General features: G+C 40.7%; 1 protein-coding gene across 2 annotated transcripts in view; it reads right to left on the bottom strand.

Moving 5' to 3' along the window:
- The window catches only part of tubgcp3 (tubulin gamma complex component 3), a 73,418-nt gene that overhangs the window by 13,749 nt on the left and 35,344 nt on the right, over positions 1-24,325 (bottom strand). For both annotated transcript variants that reach the window (XM_083890021.1, XM_083890022.1), the window contains exons 8-15: positions 22,562-22,687; positions 22,387-22,455; positions 21,010-21,142; positions 20,415-20,581; positions 16,911-17,021; positions 14,521-14,629; positions 412-601; positions 197-332 (exon numbers count right to left, since the gene is read on the bottom strand). In XM_083890021.1, coding sequence (XP_083746147.1) covers positions 197-332; positions 412-601; positions 14,521-14,629; positions 16,911-17,021; positions 20,415-20,581; positions 21,010-21,142; positions 22,387-22,455; positions 22,562-22,687 — 1,041 coding nt within the window. The remainder of the gene's footprint in view (positions 1-196; positions 333-411; positions 602-14,520; positions 14,630-16,910; positions 17,022-20,414; positions 20,582-21,009; positions 21,143-22,386; positions 22,456-22,561; positions 22,688-24,325) is intronic.

Genomic DNA, 24,325 nt, shown 5'->3' with positions numbered 1-24,325 from the left:
GTCATTCACCAGTCACAGGATTTGAACCGGCAACACAGACAAGCCAAATTCCTTTCCATGAGCAGCCATACAAGCAGCAGAATAAGAACCCAGTGACGCCAGACTCGAAAAACCATCCCACTCTCACATCATATTCACATACTGCCAGCCCAAGGAGGGTGAAGCCAGGAATCAAATCCACAACCTTCCACTTTACCTCCAGCAGGCGAACATCAAGCCTCTTGAGGATCTCTGCATTGTCAAACTGGGCATTGGTGGCTCTCACAGCTGTTTCTAAGATACCGGTCAGGTTGTGTTGGTACAAAGTGGTGGCAGGACGAACCAACTCTGGTCTGGAACAAAAGTCATATATATTATGTCATCTGATACTAAATTTGTAGCTTGCAGAAAGTAGCAGTAATTATAACTTACTTGAGCAGGTCCATGAGATGTCTGATGAAGTCACCCTGGCCTAGCAGGAGGTATCTTCTCATGGCCTGAAGGTGTTCCAGCAGCAGGTAGTCGCGGTTGAGCACATCCAGCAAGTATTTGCTGGTGTCAAAGTACGCAGCATCGATCTTCTCCTGAAACGCCCCCTCCAGGTCGGACAGCAGCTCTGCAGCTACAAAATCAGAAACTTAATGTCTATATATGCTTTTAAAAATTTAGATTTTGTTCCCTAATTTAACTATTTCTGATTAATGCATCAAAATTAACACACTTTCTCAATTAAGCCTAAGTAAAAAATTACAATGTAAAACTAGCACCGCAATTATTAACAGGTTCGAGCTTGAAGCGCGCAAGTCGATGTGCACCCACGTTGACACTTTCACTGTTTGCGGTTGTAGTTATTATCAGCGCCATCCATGCGGATGTTGGGCTGTGGAGGCAAAGTTATGTTTTACTTCCTGTTTAGTGCGTTACACTTTCGGTTGGGAGGACATATTTTGCATGTTCAGGATAGGTCCCTGGTCTCACATATCAAGTTCCGTGCAGATCGGTCAATGTAGGGTAAAGTTAGAGGGCACTTCCTGTTTAAAATGGCTGACTTCCTGTTGGGTCAAAGGCATGTCCATTAACATGTTCAGGGAAGTTCCCTTGACTCACATATAATGTTGCGTGGGGATCGGGCAATGTACGGCAGAGTTACATTCTACTTCCTGTTTTGGATGTTCCACTTCCTGTTGGGAGTTTAGCTTTTGCAGACATGTCCAGGATAGGTTCCTGGCCTCACATATCAAGTTCTGTGCAGATCGGTCAATGTACGTTAAAGTTACATTTTACGTCCTGTATCGGCGGTTTCACTTCCTGTCAGAAGGTCTTGTTTTGCTGACATGGTCAGAGCATATCACGTATTAGGAGGATACAAAAATCCCCGTTATAACAGCATAAAGAAGTGTGAAATGTAATGTTATCTCCAGCAACCAGGGGGCACTGTTTTAGAAATTTAATATTTTCATATAGACGTCTCAAGGGCATCAATCCAAGGAAGGACATTGGACCTTCCAGTGCGAAGTTATAAGAGTTTTCGTTGTCTGTTTTTGCAAATCACAATGCTTCCAAACTTTGGCGCTCCCAATCTCGTACGTCATGCGACATTTTAAAAAACCTTCGATAACCTTTGATCCTCAACTGGTCCAGATTGACCTCACCAAGTTTGAAGGTGATAGCACAAAAGCTCTACGACAAGTTTGTTCAAATATCAAATGTAATTCTGTCTGCTGTCAACAGGGGGCTCTGTTTTATAAATTGAATATTTTCATATATAGTCTTCAGTGTCGGACTATCATCAATCCAAGGAAGTTTGGTTCAAATCGGAACAGGATTCGCAAAAGTTATGATCATAAATATAGTTTGTTTTTGTTTATAATTTTGTCACCACCAGGAGGCGCTGTTTTCAAACTTGACCGTTTTAGCATAGTCGTCTTAAGCAACTAACGATCATGAACCACAGCAAGTTTGGTTCAGATCGGACCTTCCATCGCAAAGTTACAAAATCAGAATGTTCTCCAACTTTGACGCACCCTATCTTGTACAGCATGCAACATTTTAAAAATCTATCGCTTACTTTCGATCCTCACCTCGTCCACAGTGACCCCACCAAGTTTGAAGGTGATCACAAGTTTGTTCAAATATCAATGAACAATGTAATTATGTCTGCTGTCACCAGAGGGTGCTGTTTTTGAAATTGTATATTTTCATTAAAGGTCACATAGAGTGGTCCTGTTGCACATATATGTTAGTTATGGAGGTCTACTTACATATATTAACTTGTTTTTATGGTCAAAAACCTCCTAGTTGCTGTAAACTAGCCTAACTATAGAAATCCTCTTTTCTGACAGTGTTTTTCAGCCGCGATGTTTCAGAGTGAACTTTCACCCCCAGAAGACAGAGTCTTGTGATTGGCCAGTACTATCCCCCCTTTGGAACGGCGGATGCACTGCTCCTCATTATCAAAACATTGTTTTAACAGTGTTTAAAAATAGCTTCGTCACGACTCCCCGCCGCAGTCCCATTTATGACTTTAAACCGGAGTCAGACCCAGAGTCAGAAGACACTGTCGCTCGTGAAACACCTCCACAACGGACGTTATTCTTCTTCTGCGGTTCAATGTACCCAACCGAATGTGCCCGGACTACCGCCCGGAGCAGGACGATCGGTTGTTCAGGAGAACCGCTGCTTACGTAACTATTACGGGATTTTCAGTGATCTCGTTGAGCCCCGAGATTACAATAAAACTCAACGTTCTCAGCAATGGCTGAACTGTTTGTTTCGAACCGTCAGGCTTCATAAACAAGGTAATGACGCAGATACACACCAAAAAAAACAGCGATAATAGGAACTTCCGGTCTAGTTCCGCTTTAAGATTTTTTCAGTGCTGGAGGATCATCATCATCGGACCAGGACTGGCAAAGTTATTTTTAGTTAGTTATATTTAGTTTTTTTGTCGCAAAAATCTGACTTTGCACCGTGAACATTGAAACACTGTTAAACAATGCGCTATCATATTCAACATGCATCATCTATCATGTGTTTTGAGTGTTTTCACTCATTTTGAGTTGGATATGACAATCTCTGTAAGTTATTCCCAAAATCGTAAATAAACATTTTTTGTATATTTTCCATCCCATCCTTAATCGTTTTTGCATAGGTGTTTTCAGCAACTACCCAACATCAATCATGGCAAGTTCAGTTCCGACTTGACCTTCCATCGCAAATAGGGATGCACCGATTGCCTTTTTGGGGCCGATTCCGATTTCCTATTTTTCAAGAAGTTTGACCTGCCGATACCGATTTTAGCCGATTCCGATTTAAATTTTTACAAACATATTTCACAACATATTACCTACACACAAATAAGTAAATTAACTAATGACCAAGAGCGCAGAGCTCACTCTCTCTCTATCTCTCTCTGTGTCTCTCGCTCGCTCTCTCTGCGCACACAGGTTTAAATGACAAACAAACAAATGCTGAGTGCTGATCAAAAGTTTTCTGCAAGTGATTTAAGGTCCCGACTCTTGTCCCAAATACGACAGGCTTCATTCAGTGATTGAAACAAATATGTGACCCGCCACGGACCAAGCGGGAACAAGTCGGCAAAGCGCAAAACGAGAAAAAACAGGAAAAATGTATTTTTTTCAAAATTAGGGATTTCTGTTTTTTTCAAAATTACAAAAGTTGAAGTTTTGAAGAAGCCACTACATGCTTCAAATCATAGTATTGTAGGTCTTAAAACCATAAACTTTGTGTTTGAATTAAGGTTGTTTTATCGCTGTGAATCGCTCCTAGTTTGGGTGTGGCGATCTCACATTCCAGAGCCTTTGTTGCTTTTTCAGCCAATCAGCTGACGATCACGGAGAATACACATGGCTAATTATTATGCAGCTCTCACTCAGAGAGAGCGAGGGGAGGGGAGCGATAGTGCCTGGAACTTTCCAGCTTATGTGTACAGTGTGTGTGTGTGTGTGTGTGTGTGTGTGTGTGTGTGTGTGTGTGTGTGTGTGTGTGTGTGTGTGTGTGTGTGTGTGTGTGTGTGTGTGTGTGTGTGTACGCGAAATAAAGCGTGATTATCATCAAAGCAGTCATCATCAAAGCTTTGTTTGACAAAGGAAGGCAAAGAGAACAGGACAATAAGTCAGCTGTGGCTGAGCAGCTTCTTCACAAGGAGAGAAAGCACAGAGACTGCTGGTGTGTGGACTGTTAGCATTTTAAGCTAGCGATCTTTAAGTTAGCAGACTTCATCGTCACAAAAACAACAAACAGATGGATTATTCCGCGGCTGAAAGAGAGCAGGACACACACTGTAGTTGTCTGAGATGAAGACATGACGCCAGCACCGCTCTATCTATTATCTAATTGAACATTTGGATGTATATTATATACATATATTTATATTATATAAACATTTATGAAACGTTTACATGCAGAGCGCCCACTCGCAAAGCAGACAGCTGCGCCGCTGCGCGGATGTTGTGTTATTAAAAACACCGGTATGGCCGTATATTAAAAATTCATATCATAACGATATTAAAAATTCATATCATAACGGAAAAAAAACAGTATTAGGTGTGAACCAGTATACCGCCCAGCCCTACACTCTACTACATGTGCGTGTAGCTGCGTGCACGTGTGTTGCTGATGCTGCGCGATGCGGGTGCATTTTGATCGGCTTATTAAAATCTGAATATTCTGACCGATTGGCCAGTCACCGATTTCGGCCGATCACGTGAAAATCGGCCGGTTCCGATCACTGGCCGTTTAATCGGTGCATCCCTAATCGCAAAGTTATGAGAGTTTCGTTGTGTGTTGGGAAAATTCGGAATTTTCTCCAAATTTGCCGCCCCCTATCTCGTGCACCATGCAATATTTTAAAAAACCTTTCAGATTATTCCATTCCTCAACTGGTCCACAGCGACCTCACTTAGTTTGAAGGTGATCGCTCAGAAACTGTAGGACTAGACAGATTTTGTAGCATTGGTGCAAATTCGCCAAAAAGCCTCCGTTTTCGCGTTGAATCCAAAATGGCAGCCTTCTGTAGGATTCACAGGAAACTTGTCATCGACTTTTAAACATGGCACAACCTAATGAACGTGTGGACCAAGTTTCGTTCATGTAAGTTATATCCGACAGGAGATGACCTACGAGCGCTTTATTGCGTCATTCTTTAGCCCTGCCCACTTCCCTTTTTTAACGCACATTCCCCGAACCACTTTCATTTGGCGATTTACACCAGGTCTGATGCAGTTGCAAAAATACGTGAGTTTTGGTATATGTTCAGGCCTTCAAAAACGCTACTTCCTCGTGGGAAAAATATTTATAACTAGCTCCGCGAGCGGATCTGAACGGATTCGAGCCAATGCGCGCGAGTAGAGGGCACTTCCTGTTCAAAATGGCTGACTTCCTGTTGGTCAAAGGAGTCTCTGTAAACGTGTTCAGGGCAAAGATGTATTATATGAACTGGATAGAGCACCGCCCCCTCTGCCTTGAAGACCATTTTTGCATGGTGGCAGCTGTGGGTACTGTATCAAAAAATCCCATGGGGCCAAAAAAGCAATTTTCCCATTGACCGCAATAGTAACCGCCTGTAAAAGAGTCCACAGGACAACTGGAGACATGGACACAGGCTTTTATAGATCTTTATATTCTATATTTATAATTCATGGAGTTTCACATTTGAAAAACATTCCTAAAAGCCATAAAAAGCCCAGACAAATCTTATTTCCCAGAGGGACTTCACAACTGTGACCCCAACCTAACATGTATGACGTGGAGGAACAGCTTTGATATATATAAAAAAGCTCTGAGACATGCAAGAAGAGTTAATAGAGAAAAATAAGAGCAACCCCAGGTTCCTCTTCAGCACTGTAGCCAGGCTGACAGAGAGCCACAATGTAACGAACCCATCGATCCCTCTATCTACGAGTAGTAATGACTTTATAACATTTTTTAAAATAGAAACAATCAGAGATAGAATAACCACCCCCTACTCTCCAACATCTCCAAAACACAGTTCAGTACAGCTTAGACCTAATCGCGACTCCAGCTATACATGTACTAAATAATTTCGCCCCTATAAGCCTCCCGGAGCTGACCTCATTGGTCTCTTTCTCTAAACTAACTACATATCAGCTGGACCCTGTACCATTTAGACTCCTTAGAGAGGAGTCTAAATGCCACAAGTTGGTTATCTTACTAGATCAAATAAATACGTATTTACTGAGCGGCTGCATCCCAAAGTTTAGAGAAAGCTGTAATCACCCAGTTCTGCGATCACCTGCGTAGCAATAATGTATTTGAAAAGTTCCAATCTGGGTTTAGAACCCACCATAGCACAGAGACTGCACTACTGCTGGATCTCAGTGCAGCATTTGACACTATAGATCATGAGATCCTGCTATACAGACTAGAACAAGATGTCTGGATTAAAGGATCGGCACTTGTCTGGTTTAAGTCCTATTTATCAGACAGATTTCAATTTGTTAGTGTAAACGAGGAATCCTCAGTACTCACTAAAGTTAACTACGGAGTTCTTCAGGGTTCCGTGCTTGGCCCAACTCTTTTTACCCTGTACATGCTACCATAAGGCAACATTATCATGAAACATAACATAAATTGTCTTAGACATAGACATACAAACATGGATGACCCAGAACTTTATAATGCTTAACACAGAAAAAAAGGAGGTCATGGTCATATCGCGACAAGACTCTGAGAAACTAATCCACGCCTTTATAACCTCTAGGCTGGATTACTGTAACTCCTTAATGTCAGGATGTCCTAGTAAGTCCCTGAGAAGCCTTCAACTGGTCCAGAATGCAGCAGCACGGATACTGACTGGAACCAGACGACGTGATCATATAACTCCTCTCTTGGCTTCTCTAATCAGGCACCTTCTTATATCAACCCAATAGACCGCTGTGCTCCCTGAACTCAGGTCTACTGGTTATTCCGAAAATAACTAGAAGTAGAATCGGTGGTACCAGGCTCCTCTCCTGTGGAACCAACTTCCGCTTTCAGTCAGACAGTCTGACTAGGTCTCTGCCTTTAAGGTGAGACTGAAAACGTACCTCTTTAACATAGCCTATAGTCGAAGCTAGATCAGGTATGTCCTGATTAGAATAGCCTATCTCAGGGGTCACCAACGTGGTGCCCGCGGGCACCTGGTAGCCCGCGGGCAGCCAATACGGTGCCCGCGGGCTCACTTCACTTCACCTCACTTGCATGTATCCGTATGATCGCTCAGTAAAATATCTTTGATATTGTTTATAAAAACTGGTAATCGTTAGGAGTAAGCACTGGAATGAATGTGTATGCAGTTGAATGCATAATATTAATCATTTAAATGGTAAACAAACAAAAAAATATTATATGGTAGCCCTCCATATTATTTTTTACCCTTAAGGTAGCTCTCTGTCTCAAAAAGGTTGGTGAACCCTGGCCTATCTTATGCTGCCATAGGCTTAGACTGCTGGGGGAATTTCCCATCATGCACTTAGAATGAGCACACAGACTTTGCACGAGCCGCACTTTCTCTACCCCGTCCTCGATTTCTCAACCCTCACCACTTACCCCATGTCCCCCCATGAGATGTAAATCCACATGTAGCACATCTCTAACTGATTTTTAATCTCTTACAGTTCTGCTGACACCAGTGAACGGCATGAGGTCAGTACAGGAAAGAGGACTCTGTTATCCCCAAGTCTCTGACCACAACAGCCTTCGCTACAGGCGTGACAAACCCAGTGATCCAGATGGATCCTGGCATCTAAAGACTTTTCACTTTTTATTCTTGTCATTATGTATGTATGTTTTGGGTAACATCTACTGCACGTCTGTCCGTCCAGGGAGTGGATCCCTCACCTGTGGTTCTCCCTTAGGTTTCTACCCTTTTCCCTGTTACAAGGGTTTTTTTCCTGGTAGTTTTTCCTTACCCTGGTCGAAGGTCTAAGGACAGAGGATGTTACCAACCCTGTGAAGTCCTGTGAGACAAACTATGTTTTGTAAACTGTGGGCTATACAAATAAAGATTGAATGATTGATTGAGAAGTCTATGCAAAAATGGTCACATTTAAAAACATCGCCTCCTGGTGGTGACAGAAAATATACAAGTTTAATACAAGTAAAAATAAACAGTTTCTTTGCAATTTTGGGAATTTCTTTTACAGATATTATCATATCCAACTCTAGCAACTTTCTGTCATAAACCTAACTACTATGAGAATGCACAATTCTGCAGGACGACTGAGATCGATCTAACTTTATATACTGCGGATGAAGAGTCGCTCGCACATGCACACATACAAAAGGAGTCACAGACGAACTGCGGGTGTTCAATCTCCAAACACAGTGTGAGAAAAAAAGTTGATCTTTTACAGATATTATCATATCCAACTCAAAATTGGTGAAAACACTCAAAACAGATGGTAGATGATGCATATTGAATAAGATAACGCATTGTTCAACGCTGTTCCAATGGTTAGGATGCAAAGTCAGATTTTTGCGACAAAAAACAGACTGTTATAACAACGAAACTCTTGTAACTTTGCAATGGAGGGTTAAATGTCCTTCCTTGGATTGATGCCCTGGAGACGTCTATACGAAAATATTCAATTTCTTAAACAAGGCCCCCTGATGAGGGCAGTGTGGGAAATAAATTGTGTTCCTGTTCTCGTGGATGGTTTTAGTGTAAGGCTTTCTCCATGTTGTTAAAGATAACAATTAACCAAAAGTCAAGCTGTGAACAAATGATGGATTGTAAAAGCAGGGGTCGGCATGAGGGGCACAGGATGACATGTGTGGGTCATAAAGAAAGTGGGTTGTCTTGTTGTAACTTGCTTTGATGTGACTGTATATATGTTTGAGCTTTCTGAAGCAACTTGAGAGAACATTTAGACCAGCTTCGGTGACAGATTCTCTCCTTCATGCATGAAGTAAAGACACGATTTAACCAACACCGATGACTCCAATGAAATTTCTTTCACATTTTGGCGACGAGGATGGGATGGACGTTCCACTGCTCAGGCTCTGAGTTCTGACTGAAGGTTATTACCGGTAAGGAACATTTCCACTCCACCAAGGAGGAGGAATTCCGCCTGAAGTCAGAAACAGGTACTGACCAGTGGACGCTCCATCTATTTAAAAGTGAGTACGGTGTTTTTTAAATCTTGGATAAAACCTATAGGTGGACAGTTGTAATTCCTTTGTGGTAGCTGTCCCGATATTCTATAATTCCTTTGTGGTTTGAATGTCGATATATTCTATAATTCCTTTGTGGTATGAATATTTGGTCCGGTGTAATTCCTTTGTGGTAATCGGGACCGTCTCATGTAATTCCTGTGTGGTGTTGGAGACTAGTGCACATGAGTGAAACCTAGGTAGACAGTGGTAATTCCTGTGTGGTTGCTGTCAAGATATTCTTTAATTGCTTTGTAGTTTTGAAGCTCTGAAGAAAAAATAAATAAATTTAGTAGAAAACAAAAGGGTATATAAATGGATCAATCCTAAATTAACTGAAGGCAATGACTGTCTCGTGAGGGCCGAATCATCGGAGAATTAGTTTTGGGGGGTTGCAAAATACCACCTCGTTTGGCTTCAAGACCGAGCAGGTATATTGTTTTTGGAAGTCGACTTTAAAAAAAAAAAATTTTTTAATTGAGATTGGAAACCATTTCAAATTTGGCCTAAGTGTTGTTTTGTGTTGTTTTGTGTTGTTCTGTTTTGTTCTATGATGTTTTCATGTCTGTGGCTGGCTTGTGTTGTTTTGTGTTGACCTGAGCTCAGTCTGCAGAGCTTGTGTGAGGAGGAAAAGTTGTGTTTTTTGTATGGGGTCATTGCAAGCTGTGGAGCCAGAATGACTGTTAACTGTTTGGGGAAAAAGAGAGAGGAAATGCCTCTATAACAAAAAGATAGACCATGTCAAGAGCATGGTTTATTCAATGTTTGATCTGCTGCAGGCAGATGTTATGTTGTGTTTAAAAAAAAAAAAAAAAAAGGGCAGAGAGCGTAAGTGTGAAGTTGTGTGAAGTTACAGGAGAAAAGGAGATGTTAGTTTGTTTTGGATTGAGGATGGTAATCAAGTGCTTTGAAGGTTTTTTGTATGTTGAAAAGACTGGTATTAAATGATAGAAGTTGATGGTGTTGGAGTAAAATGGTGAATGAACTGTTTCTAAGAGCTGATTTCTTGTGCTGAACAAGAAGAGCTGCTTCTGTGAGGAGAGTCTACAGGCTGAACTCAGTGAAAGAGAGGCAGAAAGAAGGGGGCTTTCAGAATAAGAAAAGTAAGGTAATGGAAGTTTGAGGAAAGTAGTAAAAAGGGAAATGTGTTGAAATTGAGGTTTGTTTAAAATGTTTGAAATATATATATATTTAAAAAATAAACAATAAAAACAACAGTAACAATAAATTAATTAATTAAATAAATAAATGATAGGAACTCTGTATTTTGTTATAAGAACTATATATTTCTTGTCACCATGAAGATGATGATGTGTGGCTGGGGCTGAGTTAGCTCAGCTTAATTTGTTCCTGTGTTTTAAATGATGCATGTGATGGTTAATGAAAGGATAATTGTTTATGACGAAGTGTCCCTGATCAAGACACTGAGTCATTAACAGCTCCTGATGAGAGTGTGATATGTAGAGCATGAATGTGAATGGGTGAATGGGAGACTTGAAGCTGTTCAAGAGTGCTTTGAGAGGCCCAGTTGATAAATGATAATATTAATTTTTAAGATGAATGTGACATGATTTTGTGTAAAAACAAATGGTTTTGTCTCATATAGGAAAGGAAGTGTGCTGAAGGATGTTGTTGTGATGTGAAAATGATTCAAGTGGTTATAAACTAACATATAAATCTGAAATATATTCCAGTCACTATAGGGTTAAAATAATTAATTAAAAATAAGGTAATCTAGAATAAGTGAAGTTAACTGTGTGAAGAAACATCTGAACACAAAATCTAGGTGACTGACGACGCTGATCCAATCACTGACTCAACTAACAGACCTGACTGACGAACAAGGAAAAATTCTGCAAAAATAACTTTGAGTGTCTGTGTGAGTAATTTGAAGAGTGTCTTGAAGACTATGTGTTTGTGCTGAAAGTTGTCCAAAGTGTGTTTAGGTTTGAATCTGCCTCCTCCATGTGCTGTCCCCAAGTCTGCACTGCACCCCTCCTCCCTCAGACACCCACAGCAGGACAATCAACTACAGCTAAATGACAATCCAACTCTACAGGAGGTAGAAGCTGTGTGTTGTAGGTGTTTAAAACTCAGATGGGCCAACATCTGACCGGCCAACTGGTCGACATCCCCAGCTGTTGGATCAGTGCGGTTCAACAACATGATGGCCAGCCTGGCTGAAGATGTGCTTGATGTTTTCACCTTAAAGGCCACATTATACTTCTCCGACTGCGTATGCGTTATCCGTCTGCGTCACCACGGAGACGCCTCGAGCATTTATACTTCTGCGTCGTGGTGACGGACACTCGCTGCAATTTCCCGCCCGATCAGTAGGGGTCGCTGCGCAAGGTTGTTGTGCTTCTGGCTACAGTGAGCAATGGCGTCCGAGAAAGAAAGATAGAGAAAGACTGTTGTTGTTGAAAAAGTGGCCGTTTCTCACTTTTCTGTGTCACGGAACGCAGTTTTAAGATAATTTGAGGCGAGAAATTGGCCATTTAGAGTCTAAACATGTGCTGTGTGTGTTAAGATATGACGTATTTATAGTTCGGCAGCGGCGTTATCGGCGGGGATCAGCTCCGCCTCTGTCAGGACGCCCGGAGCGCACTGAGAGCCGGCACAGAGCAGCTTAGCTCGGCCTGTCCTGAGGACCAATCGCAGCTCTTGCCGTCTCCGTAGTCCCTTGACGGAGTGACGGACACTTAAAAAATATTCCGTGCACCCGGAGACGACGCAGAGGCTCTTCGACAGGTTCTGCGTCGACGCAGAGGACTCTGCGTAGCTACGCAGAGCACTTTACGCAGGAGTATAAATTGGGCTTAAGAGTGTGTTGGACTGAGATTCACAACACAACACTAAAGGAGGGTGAGTTAGCAGCTGACTACTGTACACATATGGACTCTGTTTTCACAGCTCATTCTGACATTGACGCAGACAATGAGGCATACGATGACCTGCTCGTTCGTGTCATGGTTACATGTGTCAGATGGGAAACTGGGACCATAGTGAATGTCTGGACACACGTTCTGCACGTTCTGAACGAAATCAGATAGATTTGGACTCTAAACAAACACAAACACTTCAGACTGCTCAACTGATACTTTGACACCTATTCCTCCACCGAGGAATGAAGAAAGACTGTTAACATTGAGGGAGAACAAAGACACAGAAGTGGCATGGGTGTGTCACTCATGCAGGACCAGGAGATCCCAGAAGGCGTGGATAAACAATTCACAACCACAGAGAAATTAGTCAGAACAACTTTTTGAACAAACTGATTGGAAAAAATGTTTTGTTTTTATGTTGTTGTTTTATTTTTCTTTTGTTGCATTCTGTATTCTGAGACTTGGAAAAAAGTTAACTTATACCAATATGATTGCAGTACATAATTAGTTGATAAAACCATGTGATTTCCCAAATAAATGATGTTGACACTGTGTGTCAAAAGAGAGGAATGTGGGAAATAAATTGTGTTCCTGTTCTCGTGGATGGTTTTAGTGTAAGGCTTTCTCCATGTTGTTAAAGATAACAATTAACCAAAAGTCAAGCTGTGAACAAATGATGGATTGTAAAAGCAGGGGTCGGCATGAGGGGCACAGGATGACATGTGTGGGTCATAAAGAAAGTGGGTTGTCTTGTTGTAACTTGCTTTGATGTGACTGTATATATGTTTGAGCTTTCTGAAGCAACTTGAGAGAACATTTAGACCAGCTTTGGTGACAGATTCTCTCCTTCATGCATGAAGTAAAGACACGATTTAACCAACACCGATGACTCCAATGAAATTTCTTTCACAGCAGACTATGCTATTTACTGTGCAACAAAAAAACAAACTTATAACTTTGCAAATCCTGTTCCAATCTGAACCAAACTTCCTTGGATTGATGACAGTCCAACCCTGAAGAAGTTTATATGCAATTATTCAATTTAAAAAAACAGCACCACCTGGTTGCTGGAGATAAAATTACGACTGGAACGATTCAAGCTCAAACCGCTAGGCTTTACTACTTTACTTTAACTCCTTTATAAAGGCAAGTATGTACGACCTTAAAGTGATTTTACAGACCCCTGGCGTTTTTTTTTTTTTTTTAAAAAACAGTGACAAATCTAGCAACTTTCTGAGAAGCAGAGTAATGATGAACGCCTCCGTTCGGGAAATCCATTCCACATTTTTCACATTTCAGCAGACAACATTAAAGCACGGATCGAAAATTTCCAATTGGTAAGTTATGTCTGTATCGGAAACCCAAGATCGATACTGGATCGGATTGGCCACGTCCCTAATTGAAAAGCGGCTTGGGGTTAGGAGGTCAGATGGCATTCAGCGTTAGTTCATAAAAAAGAATGAGTCATTCTTATCCACCAAGAAAAAGTACTTTGCTAAATTTCCAGACGATTCTTCTAGCGACATTGTTTTTTGCTGAACTTGTCCCTTCAATGCATAATAAGATCTTGGGCAAAAGTAGTGCCATGGCTCGTCACGTGATTGTTCTACACAAAATGCAGCCATAGAGATGGTAGCCTTACAGCAGTTTCTGACCAGCCTGTAATCTGGGGAGGACAGCACAGCCACCCACAGCCAATGATGACCTGACCATAAAAAGTCCAACGGCAATCTCTGACCCGGTGGTGGAACTATTACATGTAGCCTGTGCCACAACACAGAGGTTGTTGAGGATCAGATCTCTTCCCCTGGAGTACAGCTGGGGGAGCAGCCATTTCTACTTAGTCTTTGCTTCAACCTTTACCACCACCGACAAAATGCAGCCACCCATTTGGTGTAGAACGATCATGTGACGAACCGTGGCACTGCTTTTGCCCAATATCTTATTACGCTGTGAAGGGACTAGTCCAGCAAAAAACAACGTCGCTAGAAGAATCGTCTGGAAATTTAGCAAATAACTCTCTTGGTGGATAATCATGACTCTTTTATGAACTAAACATTATGTAGTTCCACGCTTGTGTAGCGGGATGAAACGATAACAGGGTTCACCTTGTGGCCTAGTAAAGCTGCCCTTCAATAAATACAGGAAAAGCTGAGTTCTGAACTGAATCAATAGTGTACGGCTAAGTATAACTTCCTTCATGGCGAAAAGTAGGAGGAGGACAAGGCTACTGAACGGTAATAGCATCGATCACTGCCAGTCCACTGGCCTACATCAAGGCATCAATATCTATATGATGAGGACAAGCAGAAGTGGCTTCTTGTTAATAATTAGTGAAATCATTACCCTGCTAAAGCTCACTTTAACATGAGACAATTTATTTTTTTTTGTTTTGGTTAGATCAGAAACATATCATTTGGATGATAGCATTGCGAGACAGAGAGTGTGAGTGTGACTGTGACAGAGAAGTCGATGCACTAACCATCTTTAGGTGTGTCCGTGGACTTGGATGCTGACGTGATTTTGCCTGGGGGCGTTCTGTCATGACAGACCTGGTGCAGGAAGTTAATGGATTTTCCGATCAGCAGTACCTAGATGAGAGAGATGATAAAGAGCAGATGGCAGGAGATGATGTAAGGCATACACACATCAAGGTTAAGTCAGTACCTCAAATTTATGATAATGAATTGGGGATGCTTTGATTTTTCAATTAATCTGCTAATTATTTTCTCCATTAACCAAGTACTTGTTTGGTCCATAAAAAAAGGGTGGAACTCAATTTCTTTCCTTGGTCTCAGTCACAGAATTGATTCTGTAAGAATGAATATCCTTCCACGATATCTCTTCTTATTCCAGGCACTCCCTGTAGGAATTTCCTCAAAACAATTTTCTGAAGTGGATTTGTGTAACCCATCCTTTCAAGCCAGATGGAAAGATATCGAACTCTCCACTCTGATCGACTCCCCAATACAGGCAGTACTACTGCACAAACATCTGGGAAGATTTGTAGACAAGATTTGAAGTACAGAACCCATGGATCAAAGTGCAGCTAAAAATCTGGAATATGAGATATAATATTAAGTAATAATAAATTGCAGATAATCCAATGGTGCGCCTATTATCTGGAGTTTAGGCCTCACAAAACAGATAAGGGATGATTTAAATCATGGATTTTGAAAGGAATAACAACATACTACTCTCTTACAATTTAAAAACTTTGAAAAATATTAATTAATATTAATTTACCTATGCAGTTTTCCACATTATTTTTAGGAAATTCGGATTCAAAGGCCAGGCAAGCTGATGAATATTTATTTGGTGTTTTGATAATTGCTGGTAAAAAAAAAAAACAGCAGTGACAAGGCATTGGCTTCTCCCTGATCCACCCACAATACAGGAGTGGATAGGCATAGCAAATAGACATTTACCTCATGGAACAGATTACCTTCTCCCTTCACCTTCAGAAAAACATTTATCAAACTGTGGGCCAAATGGGTAAGATATGTTAAAGGTGTATTATGTAATAAATCTAAAGCAACTGGCCATAAAATCCTCCTACTAGACTCAGGAATAATGTTCATATAACATACTGAACTCACCAACAACAACAGTACAGCCAAAATATTTGCATTAAAAAAAAAAATTTGCAGACTGCAAATCATGTTTATGTTTTGAAATCATGTTTTGGCATGTGGCGCCACCTTCCACCGTCTACCAATCATTGCAGTCAGTAGACTCTCGGCTGCCAAACAACTATGGGTTGGCAGATACGTCAAAAAACGAAACCTAAAAGACCTCGGTATTTTGAATTTGAATGTAGTAACTGTTTTTGGCCACATTCTTACAAAGGGCACCTTTAATTTTGAACAGACTGAAGTACTGAATGGATGAGCCTGTAATGCTGTTTTTATGCTTTATTTTCAATGTTTGTATGGACTAAAGACTAGTTTGTATCAATTATTTTATTTCAAAACTCCCTGGTACACTTTTCTTTATTTGCTCTTTTATATACATGTATCTTTTACTAATTTTGTTCTAATTTAATTTGACTATCTGTATTTTGTGTTTTAAAAAAGAAAATCCAATTGTGAGTGGCAGAAGTACCATTTTATGTTTTATTAGTGAAAGTAAGCACTATATTATAATGCTCTCACAAAACAAAACTGTAAAAAAAAGTTATTTTAAAAAAAGAAAAGAAAATCATCAAAGGTCATCAAAGAATCCTGTTATGAGCTGTTATTTCTTCATTCAGCGGGGCTGCTGGCCTTTTTGGACTGGGGGAGGAAGTCACAGAACCCAGAGAAAATCCACACGGAGGGGAGAACATGCAAACTCCATGCAGAAAGGCCTTTGTTCTGACTGGGTTGACTGACTATGTTTCCAGGTAACGGCCCTAACCACGACACCACCACGAGGAAGTTGAAAATGAAATTAATAACTTTAAATGGCTGTAGGTGGCAATTGCATCAGCACAAATGTATTGTTAACAGCTTCATAGATGAAAAGGTCTAAAATGACTGTATCAAATTATTATTGGTATTGCTAATTCCTTGAGTTTGTGATACTGGTATCTGTATTGGAAACGAAAAAGTGATATTGTGCCATTCCAACCACAAAATGTCAGAAAACGTTGTTTCCCAAATGTGGAAATCATGATGTTCTCAAACTTTCTCCACACATAAATGTATACAATTTTAATTATTTATGTGGAGCAAAGAAACGCATTTAAGACTCTGAAAACTTAGAGAACATGTTTTAATTATAAAGTACCCCAAAAAACACTCAAATCAATTAATCAAATATCAAAATAATTGACAATTAATTTCTAAAAGATTAATAATCTATGAATCCTAAAAGCCCTTGTGGTTTTACCTTACGGGCCTGGTCCATGGTGATGAATGAGGGGATCATAGACTTTCTGAGGGAGTACTTGTCGTGCCACAGTCTATCAGTCTTCACATTGGGATCTGAAGCTACAAAGAACTGCACACAAAAACAAATGTATAGGAGACATAGTTCAATAAACAGTGGAAAGCTTATTCTAATGATAGCTAATTACATTAATGATTGACATTACACTGTCCATAGGAGGCCCTCAATTTGAACGACAGGAATTAAAGTTCAGGGCTACACAATGACAACAACTTTAAGAGAAAGTTTGATGGACAAACTGCACCACCCATGAAAATATTTCTATCCACTGCCAATTTCACTTAGATTGTGCATTTACTGCAGAGGCCATTGCACAAGCTTCCACTGACTGTGCTGAAGGCTGTGTGTTAATGATCTGCATCAATATATACAGTCAGGTCCATAAATATTGGCACATCGACACAACTATCTTCTTTTTGTCTCTATGCACCACTACAATGGATTGAAATGAAACATACAAGATGTGCTTTTACTGCACACTTTCAGCTTTAATTTGAAGGTATTTACTTCACAATCAAGTGAATGGTGTAGGAATTACAACACTTTCGATATGTACCAAAAGTAATGGGACAAACTAAACAATCATAAATCAAACATTCATTGTGATTTGCAGTCAACGCTGGGTTTCATCCCTGGTGATGCTCTGCCAGGCCTCCTGCAACGGTCTTCAGTTCCTGCTTGTTCTTGGGGAATTTTCCCTGCAGTTTGGTCTTCAGCAAGTGAAACGCATGCTCAAATCGGATTCAGGTCAGGTGATTGACTTGGCCATAACATTCTACTTATTTGCCTTAAAAAACTCTTTGGTTGTGTAAGAAATCATGTCTCGTCGAACAAGTTGGTTGTACCAATACTGTTCAACTTTGGGTTGCCTATGATCTGCCCTTTGCCTTCTGCTGTAAGAGTGAGTCTCTAGAATACAAAGGGAGACAACGACTACTATCAATTGTAAAAGAAGGAGGAAGGGAGAGACTCCAGACGAATTTAATGAAATCATCGGAGTCCTGTTAGAAACAAAGCTGTTCACATGTTCATTGTTAGAAGAGACAAAAGGTGATCACTTAAAAATATGTATTATCCAATGTTGGCCAAAATATTATTTTCACCACTATTATATAACTGGATATTCTCTGCCAAACTGAAATGCCTCTGTTAATGACAGCTGCCTCTGGGTCAGTGGTGTGGGAATGTCTGTTCTCTCCTCCTCTCTCTGTCTTTGAAGCTCGGCATTTTCCTTGCCGTGGTTTTTCATGTGTTTGTGTAAATTAGTTTTACAAACTACACACTTTGCTGTTGTTTCATTTGTGACTAAAATAAAGCCACACAGCGCTCCTCTTTCTAGTGTCTGTCATTCCTCCGATTGGTCTCTCATCATATGTGTGAGTAGTGGCCACTGGCCAGCAGCACTTCTTGCTTTTTTACCTGGGTCACGTGACAATAAAGCACAAGGGGGGGGGGGGGAGCAGAATGTGCCTGCCTGGCTGTGCTCCGCGCTGTGTAGCGACACTGACACAGAAACAGACAGACAGGTCGCCTCCACAGCAGCGTGGACAGAAATTCTCAGAAAAAATAAGTTGAGGGGCAAGTTTAAGGGCTGTATCGCCCTCAATATTGAGATTTTCCGAGACCACCCTTGGGAGCAAGGGCTACCCAGAATGCATTGCATGTTTTCGCAAAAGAAAGATGCCGTTGAAAGCAGCGAAGCGAGTGCGATACAAATTAAATATTTTCTTTGTTAATAGAGATATAAAAATTATGAAAACAATTGTATTATCTTAGTTTAGGCCCATATTATGGATTACTGACGTCATTGTTGCGTAACATTTATTTTTATTTTACGATCTTTTGTCAATAGCCGGCCGGTGCGCACACGCGATCGTTTGCTATCGTTTACCCTTCAATAAGCCGTGGTGTGCGGTAACTGTCAGCTGAATATGTCCGTGGTTGTGGTATTTGTATGAGTATCATCTTATAACTAACTGACAACCTAATAACTTGACTGATTTAAAATAATAAATAAATAATCGTGACGTAAATGTGTTCTTCTTTTTTGGAGTTGACAGACTGGACGTAGCTTTCGCGTTATTTTGCCCCCCGCAGTCTGAAGACGTATCTGCATTTAAGGGGTTTCCCATTTCTAAGTGACAAAATAACCCTCAACACTTTTTGAGGGTTGAGCTTGAGGGTTAAGATTGAGGGTTAAGATAGGATTTGGAATTGGCCCTTAATATCGATATTTTTGGATCGATCCGCCCACCACTAGTGAACCCTCTGTATTCACTCTGGCGAAGTCTTCTTTTCATTGTTGACTTTGAAACGCATACACTTACCTCCTGGAGAGTGTTTTTGATCTGGCCAACTGTTGTGAAGTGTTTTTTCTTCACCAGGGAAATAATTTTTAGGTCTTTTTCTGTTGCTGAGCTCACGGTGCATTCTGTTTTTAAGAATGTTCCAAACAGTTGGCCACATCTAATGCTTTTTGCTATTTCTATGATGGGTTTGTTTTGATTTTTCAGCCGAAGGATCGCTTGCTTCACTGACAGTGAGAGCTCCTAGGATTTCATATTGAGAGCAGCATAATCCAAATGTAAATGTCACTCCAGGAATCAACTCCAGAACTTTTACCTGCTTAATTGAAGATGACATAATGAGGAAAGAGCCCACAACTGTCCATGAAATAGCTTTTCACTCAATTGTCCCATTACTTTTGGTCCCCTAAAAAGTAAGAGGCACATAGAAAGTATTGAAATTCCTACACCGTTGTAAATGTAAATGTAGATGTAAATACCCTCAAATTAAAGCTGAAAGTGTGCAGTTAAAGCAAAAGTAGAGTGTTGGGAAGGTCTTTCTTTTGCATAATGTGATAAGGTATTTGCATCTTTAAAATGCTGTGTAGCTTCATGCGTGTTTAAAAGTGTTTCAAGCTGATTTTCAGTTATTACAGTAATTATAAATTTTAGAATTTTAGTAAAGACAATCAAAACATGTCTACGAGGGGAAATTTCCAATCACCTGCTATATCTCTCAAATTAAATACTGATAAAATCATACAGCTAACTTTAAGTTTAAAGGTTACATTAGTTACATGTTGTTTCACACTAGAAACCTGTTGATCCTAATCTCTATTTGAAGGGAGATGATTTGGTGGAGCCCGGAGCAGATCATTCCAGAGACAGTTTGTGTCATTCAGGTTCTAATGAAATATAAATATAATATAAATAAATTCTTGCGTGTCAGAATATGAGGAAGCATACGGGTGCACTCATGGCTGATGTTGCCTCAGAAGCAAGTTGTCTTTAATAAATTCTTCAATCAACTCATCACTGCCTCCGGAGACTTCACTGGTTTCCAAAGCCTTGGTAAGTGAAAAAATACTACAATATCACCCTATCATCCCATGTTTTCCTGAACACACAAAGACTGAAAATACCAGATAGAGGTTAGTACCTCGTGGTAGGTATCTTCTAGCTCTCCGTCATAGATCCACCTGTAGAGGAAGTTGAGGATGGGGTGTGACACCAGACTGAGAATGTGTTGAACCAGAGCTCTCATCTGTGGGTCTCCCGTTTTCCCATACGCATGGACAGCTGAGGCCAACTCGCCTCCCTTTCGACCTAAAAAAATCCACATTAATACACATCACACTGTGCATTAGTGTTAACCCTTAATCATCTCCACACAATAACACACCATCCGCCAATGCTGTTTTTCCATAGAGTGGTGTGATTTGGTTTGGTACAGTACCATTTTTTGTGTTTCCATTAGGAATAGTAACAACAATAAATAAGCTTTCCATTTTCTGGCACTGTTCCCTTGGGATACCAGAGTACGGAGGTCAGCGGATTGAGTGCTGCTTTTTTTCCGTTTTCATGTCGTCACTTGTCATACACTATGTATGTTACAGCCCACACCCCGCCTACAAAGTATTACTGTTCTTAGTCGAAAGTCTGATCCAGGATATTACCATTCCAAGACTTACCATACCAGACTTAACCGTGCCATGATGGAAACAGCTCTACAGCTCTACAGCAGTACAACACACCTTGGCAGAAGTCAACAAGCGCAGCCAACGTTTTCAGCCGGACTTTGGGGTCATACATCCAAACCAGCAGCCTCCTGAGAGTCAGGCTGCTTTCTGTGCACACGGTCACACCTTGGTCGTCCTCTACCTGTAGCTACAACACACAGACACAGTAACAAGCAGAAAATGACATAAGAGTGGCATCTCAAGGCATCTTCTTAGGATGATATTTAGCTTTTTTATAAAAGTTACCATAATTATATTATTTGAACTTTCTTTGTTGGTAATGGTAGAAAGCAGGGGACAGGTAAGAATTTCTACAAAATTATAGCCTGGCTAAGGCCAGAGTCTGGAAAAGGTTTAGAGGAAAGGAACTGGGCTCATAACCAGAAGGCCGTGTTTTCCCTGGTTTTTTTTTTAGACCAGGGTGGCAAAACCTGGGTGACGTGCACGGCGTGCAAAGTGTGTGAGACCACCTTCAGAATGTTGTGTATTAAGTGAAAAATCATGATTTGACCAATGAAAATCTGTTAACCCATTTAGGCCGAGAAAGTATTGCCACATTTCTACCATTAAGTGACCAGGTTCAACAAACTCCATCAAGAGCAAAGACGGTCACACGTGACTGTGTCGGAGATGAAGACATTTAATTGGATGTGTATGGGCATGGGACTCCTTGTGCTGTGAGTACGAAAAGATTGCTGGCGATTGGGTGCCATTGAGCAAGGCACCCAATCCCCCATTACTCCCTGTGCGCAGATAAGTGCTACGAACTGCTCCTGTGCCCGGCTTGTGTGTGTGTTCACTACTGGTGTGTAATAAGGATGGATTCACCATCACAAATTACTAATTCTATTCAATTTACTTTCAAGAGCAAGACCACGAGATGTAGATCAAAAAGCTGTATCTGTACGCAATTGAATATAGCTAAAACCAATCAGACCAATGAACAACAAACGTGCTTGTTGTAGTTTTCTTAGTGGGATGACAATCTAGTAATTGTCGTCATCACATTGAGCCCACCTCTAGCGGGCTGGGGGTTGTGATTGCAGGGCACCCACACCTTGGTTGACATCAAAGTCAAGAACTTTGCAGGACCTATTCCCTCAAAATCAAGGACCAAATGTGCAGAGACAGCTTAAATAAAGTTTAAATAAAACGTATTGATTTTCAGTATGCTCTGCATCTGGCCAAGTGATTGTGCTCTATTGAGGGCAATTCTCAAAAACGTTCAAGTGCGTTGGATTTTTTTTTTATATTCATAAACTTAAAACTTTTTTTAGCAGATTCTGAGGTTGTCAAACACAGTGTCCTTGCCAGACGTGTCTACAGAGTCTGGTAGACTCGGCAGGGTTCACCAGAGTAAACAAATTTGAGATCTAGATGACAGGCTGTTACCTGAGAGTGGAGGACAGACAACAGTCTGTAGTACTCCTTTAGTTCCTGGTGGAGTGAAGCACAGAAGCTCTAAGGACAGATGTAAATTATAATGCTTATTAGTAGAGGTATAGATTGAAAAAAATGAACACATCCAAAGGCAACAATAATATATATTTGGCAAGAGGAAAATCACCTGTCCAACCAACCCAAAGGCCCGGTCTAAACTTCTCGCATCCGTGTACTTCCTGACTTTGTTGTGTAGCCAGCCAAGTTCAGCCAGTCTGCTGCTGGTGCCCTTCAAGGATTTACACACCAACACCTGTGAAGGCAGAGCTCACATTACACTACATACTGCTTTTTATTATTATATCCGGTATAATCCAGTGAACATTGTAGGAATTACAACACTTTATTATGTGCCTCCCACTTTATAGGGGACCAATAGTAATGGGACAATTGACTGAAAAGCTATTTCATGGACATGTGTGGGCTACTCCCTCGTTATGTCATCTTCAATTAAGCAGGTTAAAGTTCTGGAATTGATTCTACGAGTGGCATTTGCATTTGGAATGTGTTGCTGTTAACTCTCAATATGAGATCCAAGGAGCTGTCACTGTCAGTGGAGAAAGCCATCATTAGGCTGAAAAAAAAAAACATCAGAGAAATAGCAAAAACATAAGGTGTGGCCAAATCAACTGTTCGGAACATTCTTAAAAAGAAAGAATGCACCGCTGAACTCAGCAACACCAAAAGACCTGGAAAACCACTGTGGTGGATGACAGAAGAATTATTTACCTGATGAAGAAAAACCCCTTCACATCAGTTGGACAGATCAAAAACACTCTCCAGTAGGTACCACAGTGATGGTAAGAGCAGAGTGTGGAGAAGGAAAGGAACTGCTCATGATCCAAAACATACCACATACTTCATCAGTGAAGCATGGTAGTGGTAGTGTCATGGTGTGGGCATGTATGGCTGCCGATGGAACTGGTTCCCTTGTATTTATTGATGATGTGGCGCGGTTTCTTGAAGCATAGTGCAAAAGCAACAAAAGAGTTTTTTTTAAGGCAAATAAGTGGAATGTTATGGCCAAGTCAATCACCTGACCTGAATCTGATTGATCATGCATTTCACTTGCTGAAGACCAAACTGAAGGTAAAATGCCCCAAGAACAAGAAGGAACTGAAGACCGTTGCAGTAGAGGCCTAGCAGAGCATCACCAGGGATGAAACCCAGCGTCTGGTGATGTCTATGCCTTCCAGACTTTAGGCTGTAATTGACTGCAAATCACAATGAAAGTTTGATTTATGATCGTTTAGTTTGTACCATTACTTTTGGTCCCCTAAAAAGTGGGAGGCACATATAGAAAGTGTTGTAATTCCTACACCATTCACTTGATTTGGATGTAAATACCCTAAAAATGAAAGCTGAAGATTTGCAGTTAACGCACATATTGTTTGTTTCATTTCAAATCCATTGTAGTGGTGTGGAGCCAAAAAGAAGAGAATTGATGTCACAATATTTATGTAGGTCTGGTGTGCAATAATTACTGACCGAATGGGGCTATCACTTTTAATCCCAAATTTAGATCTGGCAGCCAGTTGTTTTCTGGCAGAGAAATATTTCACATTTAATGATGCATTAAAGTTTTATCTATTTAACTAAACCTCTTATCCAGGGAGAAGTGAAGGGTGCAAAGTATCTCCATCCTTGACTCATTTATGTCTCACTTGATTCTCAGATGGACTTGCAAGTCTATGTTTAGCGCCACAGAGAGCATACGGGTAACAAGGTACATCTGAGGCCCTTACTATTGACGATGTGAGAGCAGGGGATAAAAGAAATTGACAGGATGGAGAAAAGAGAAAAGAGGTCAATGTGGCTCAGCAACAAAGAGCTTCATATTGATTTAAAGTCCAATCAATAACGATAGCCTTGATATTATGTTATATACCAA

The sequence above is a fragment of the Microchirus variegatus genome, assembly GCF_963457635.1.
Source record: "Microchirus variegatus genome assembly, chromosome: 5".
Classification (NCBI taxonomy): Eukaryota; Metazoa; Chordata; class Actinopteri; order Pleuronectiformes; family Soleidae; genus Microchirus; species Microchirus variegatus.
Note: the sequence above shows the minus strand (reverse complement) of the source record. Positions and strands in the feature narration are given on the sequence as shown.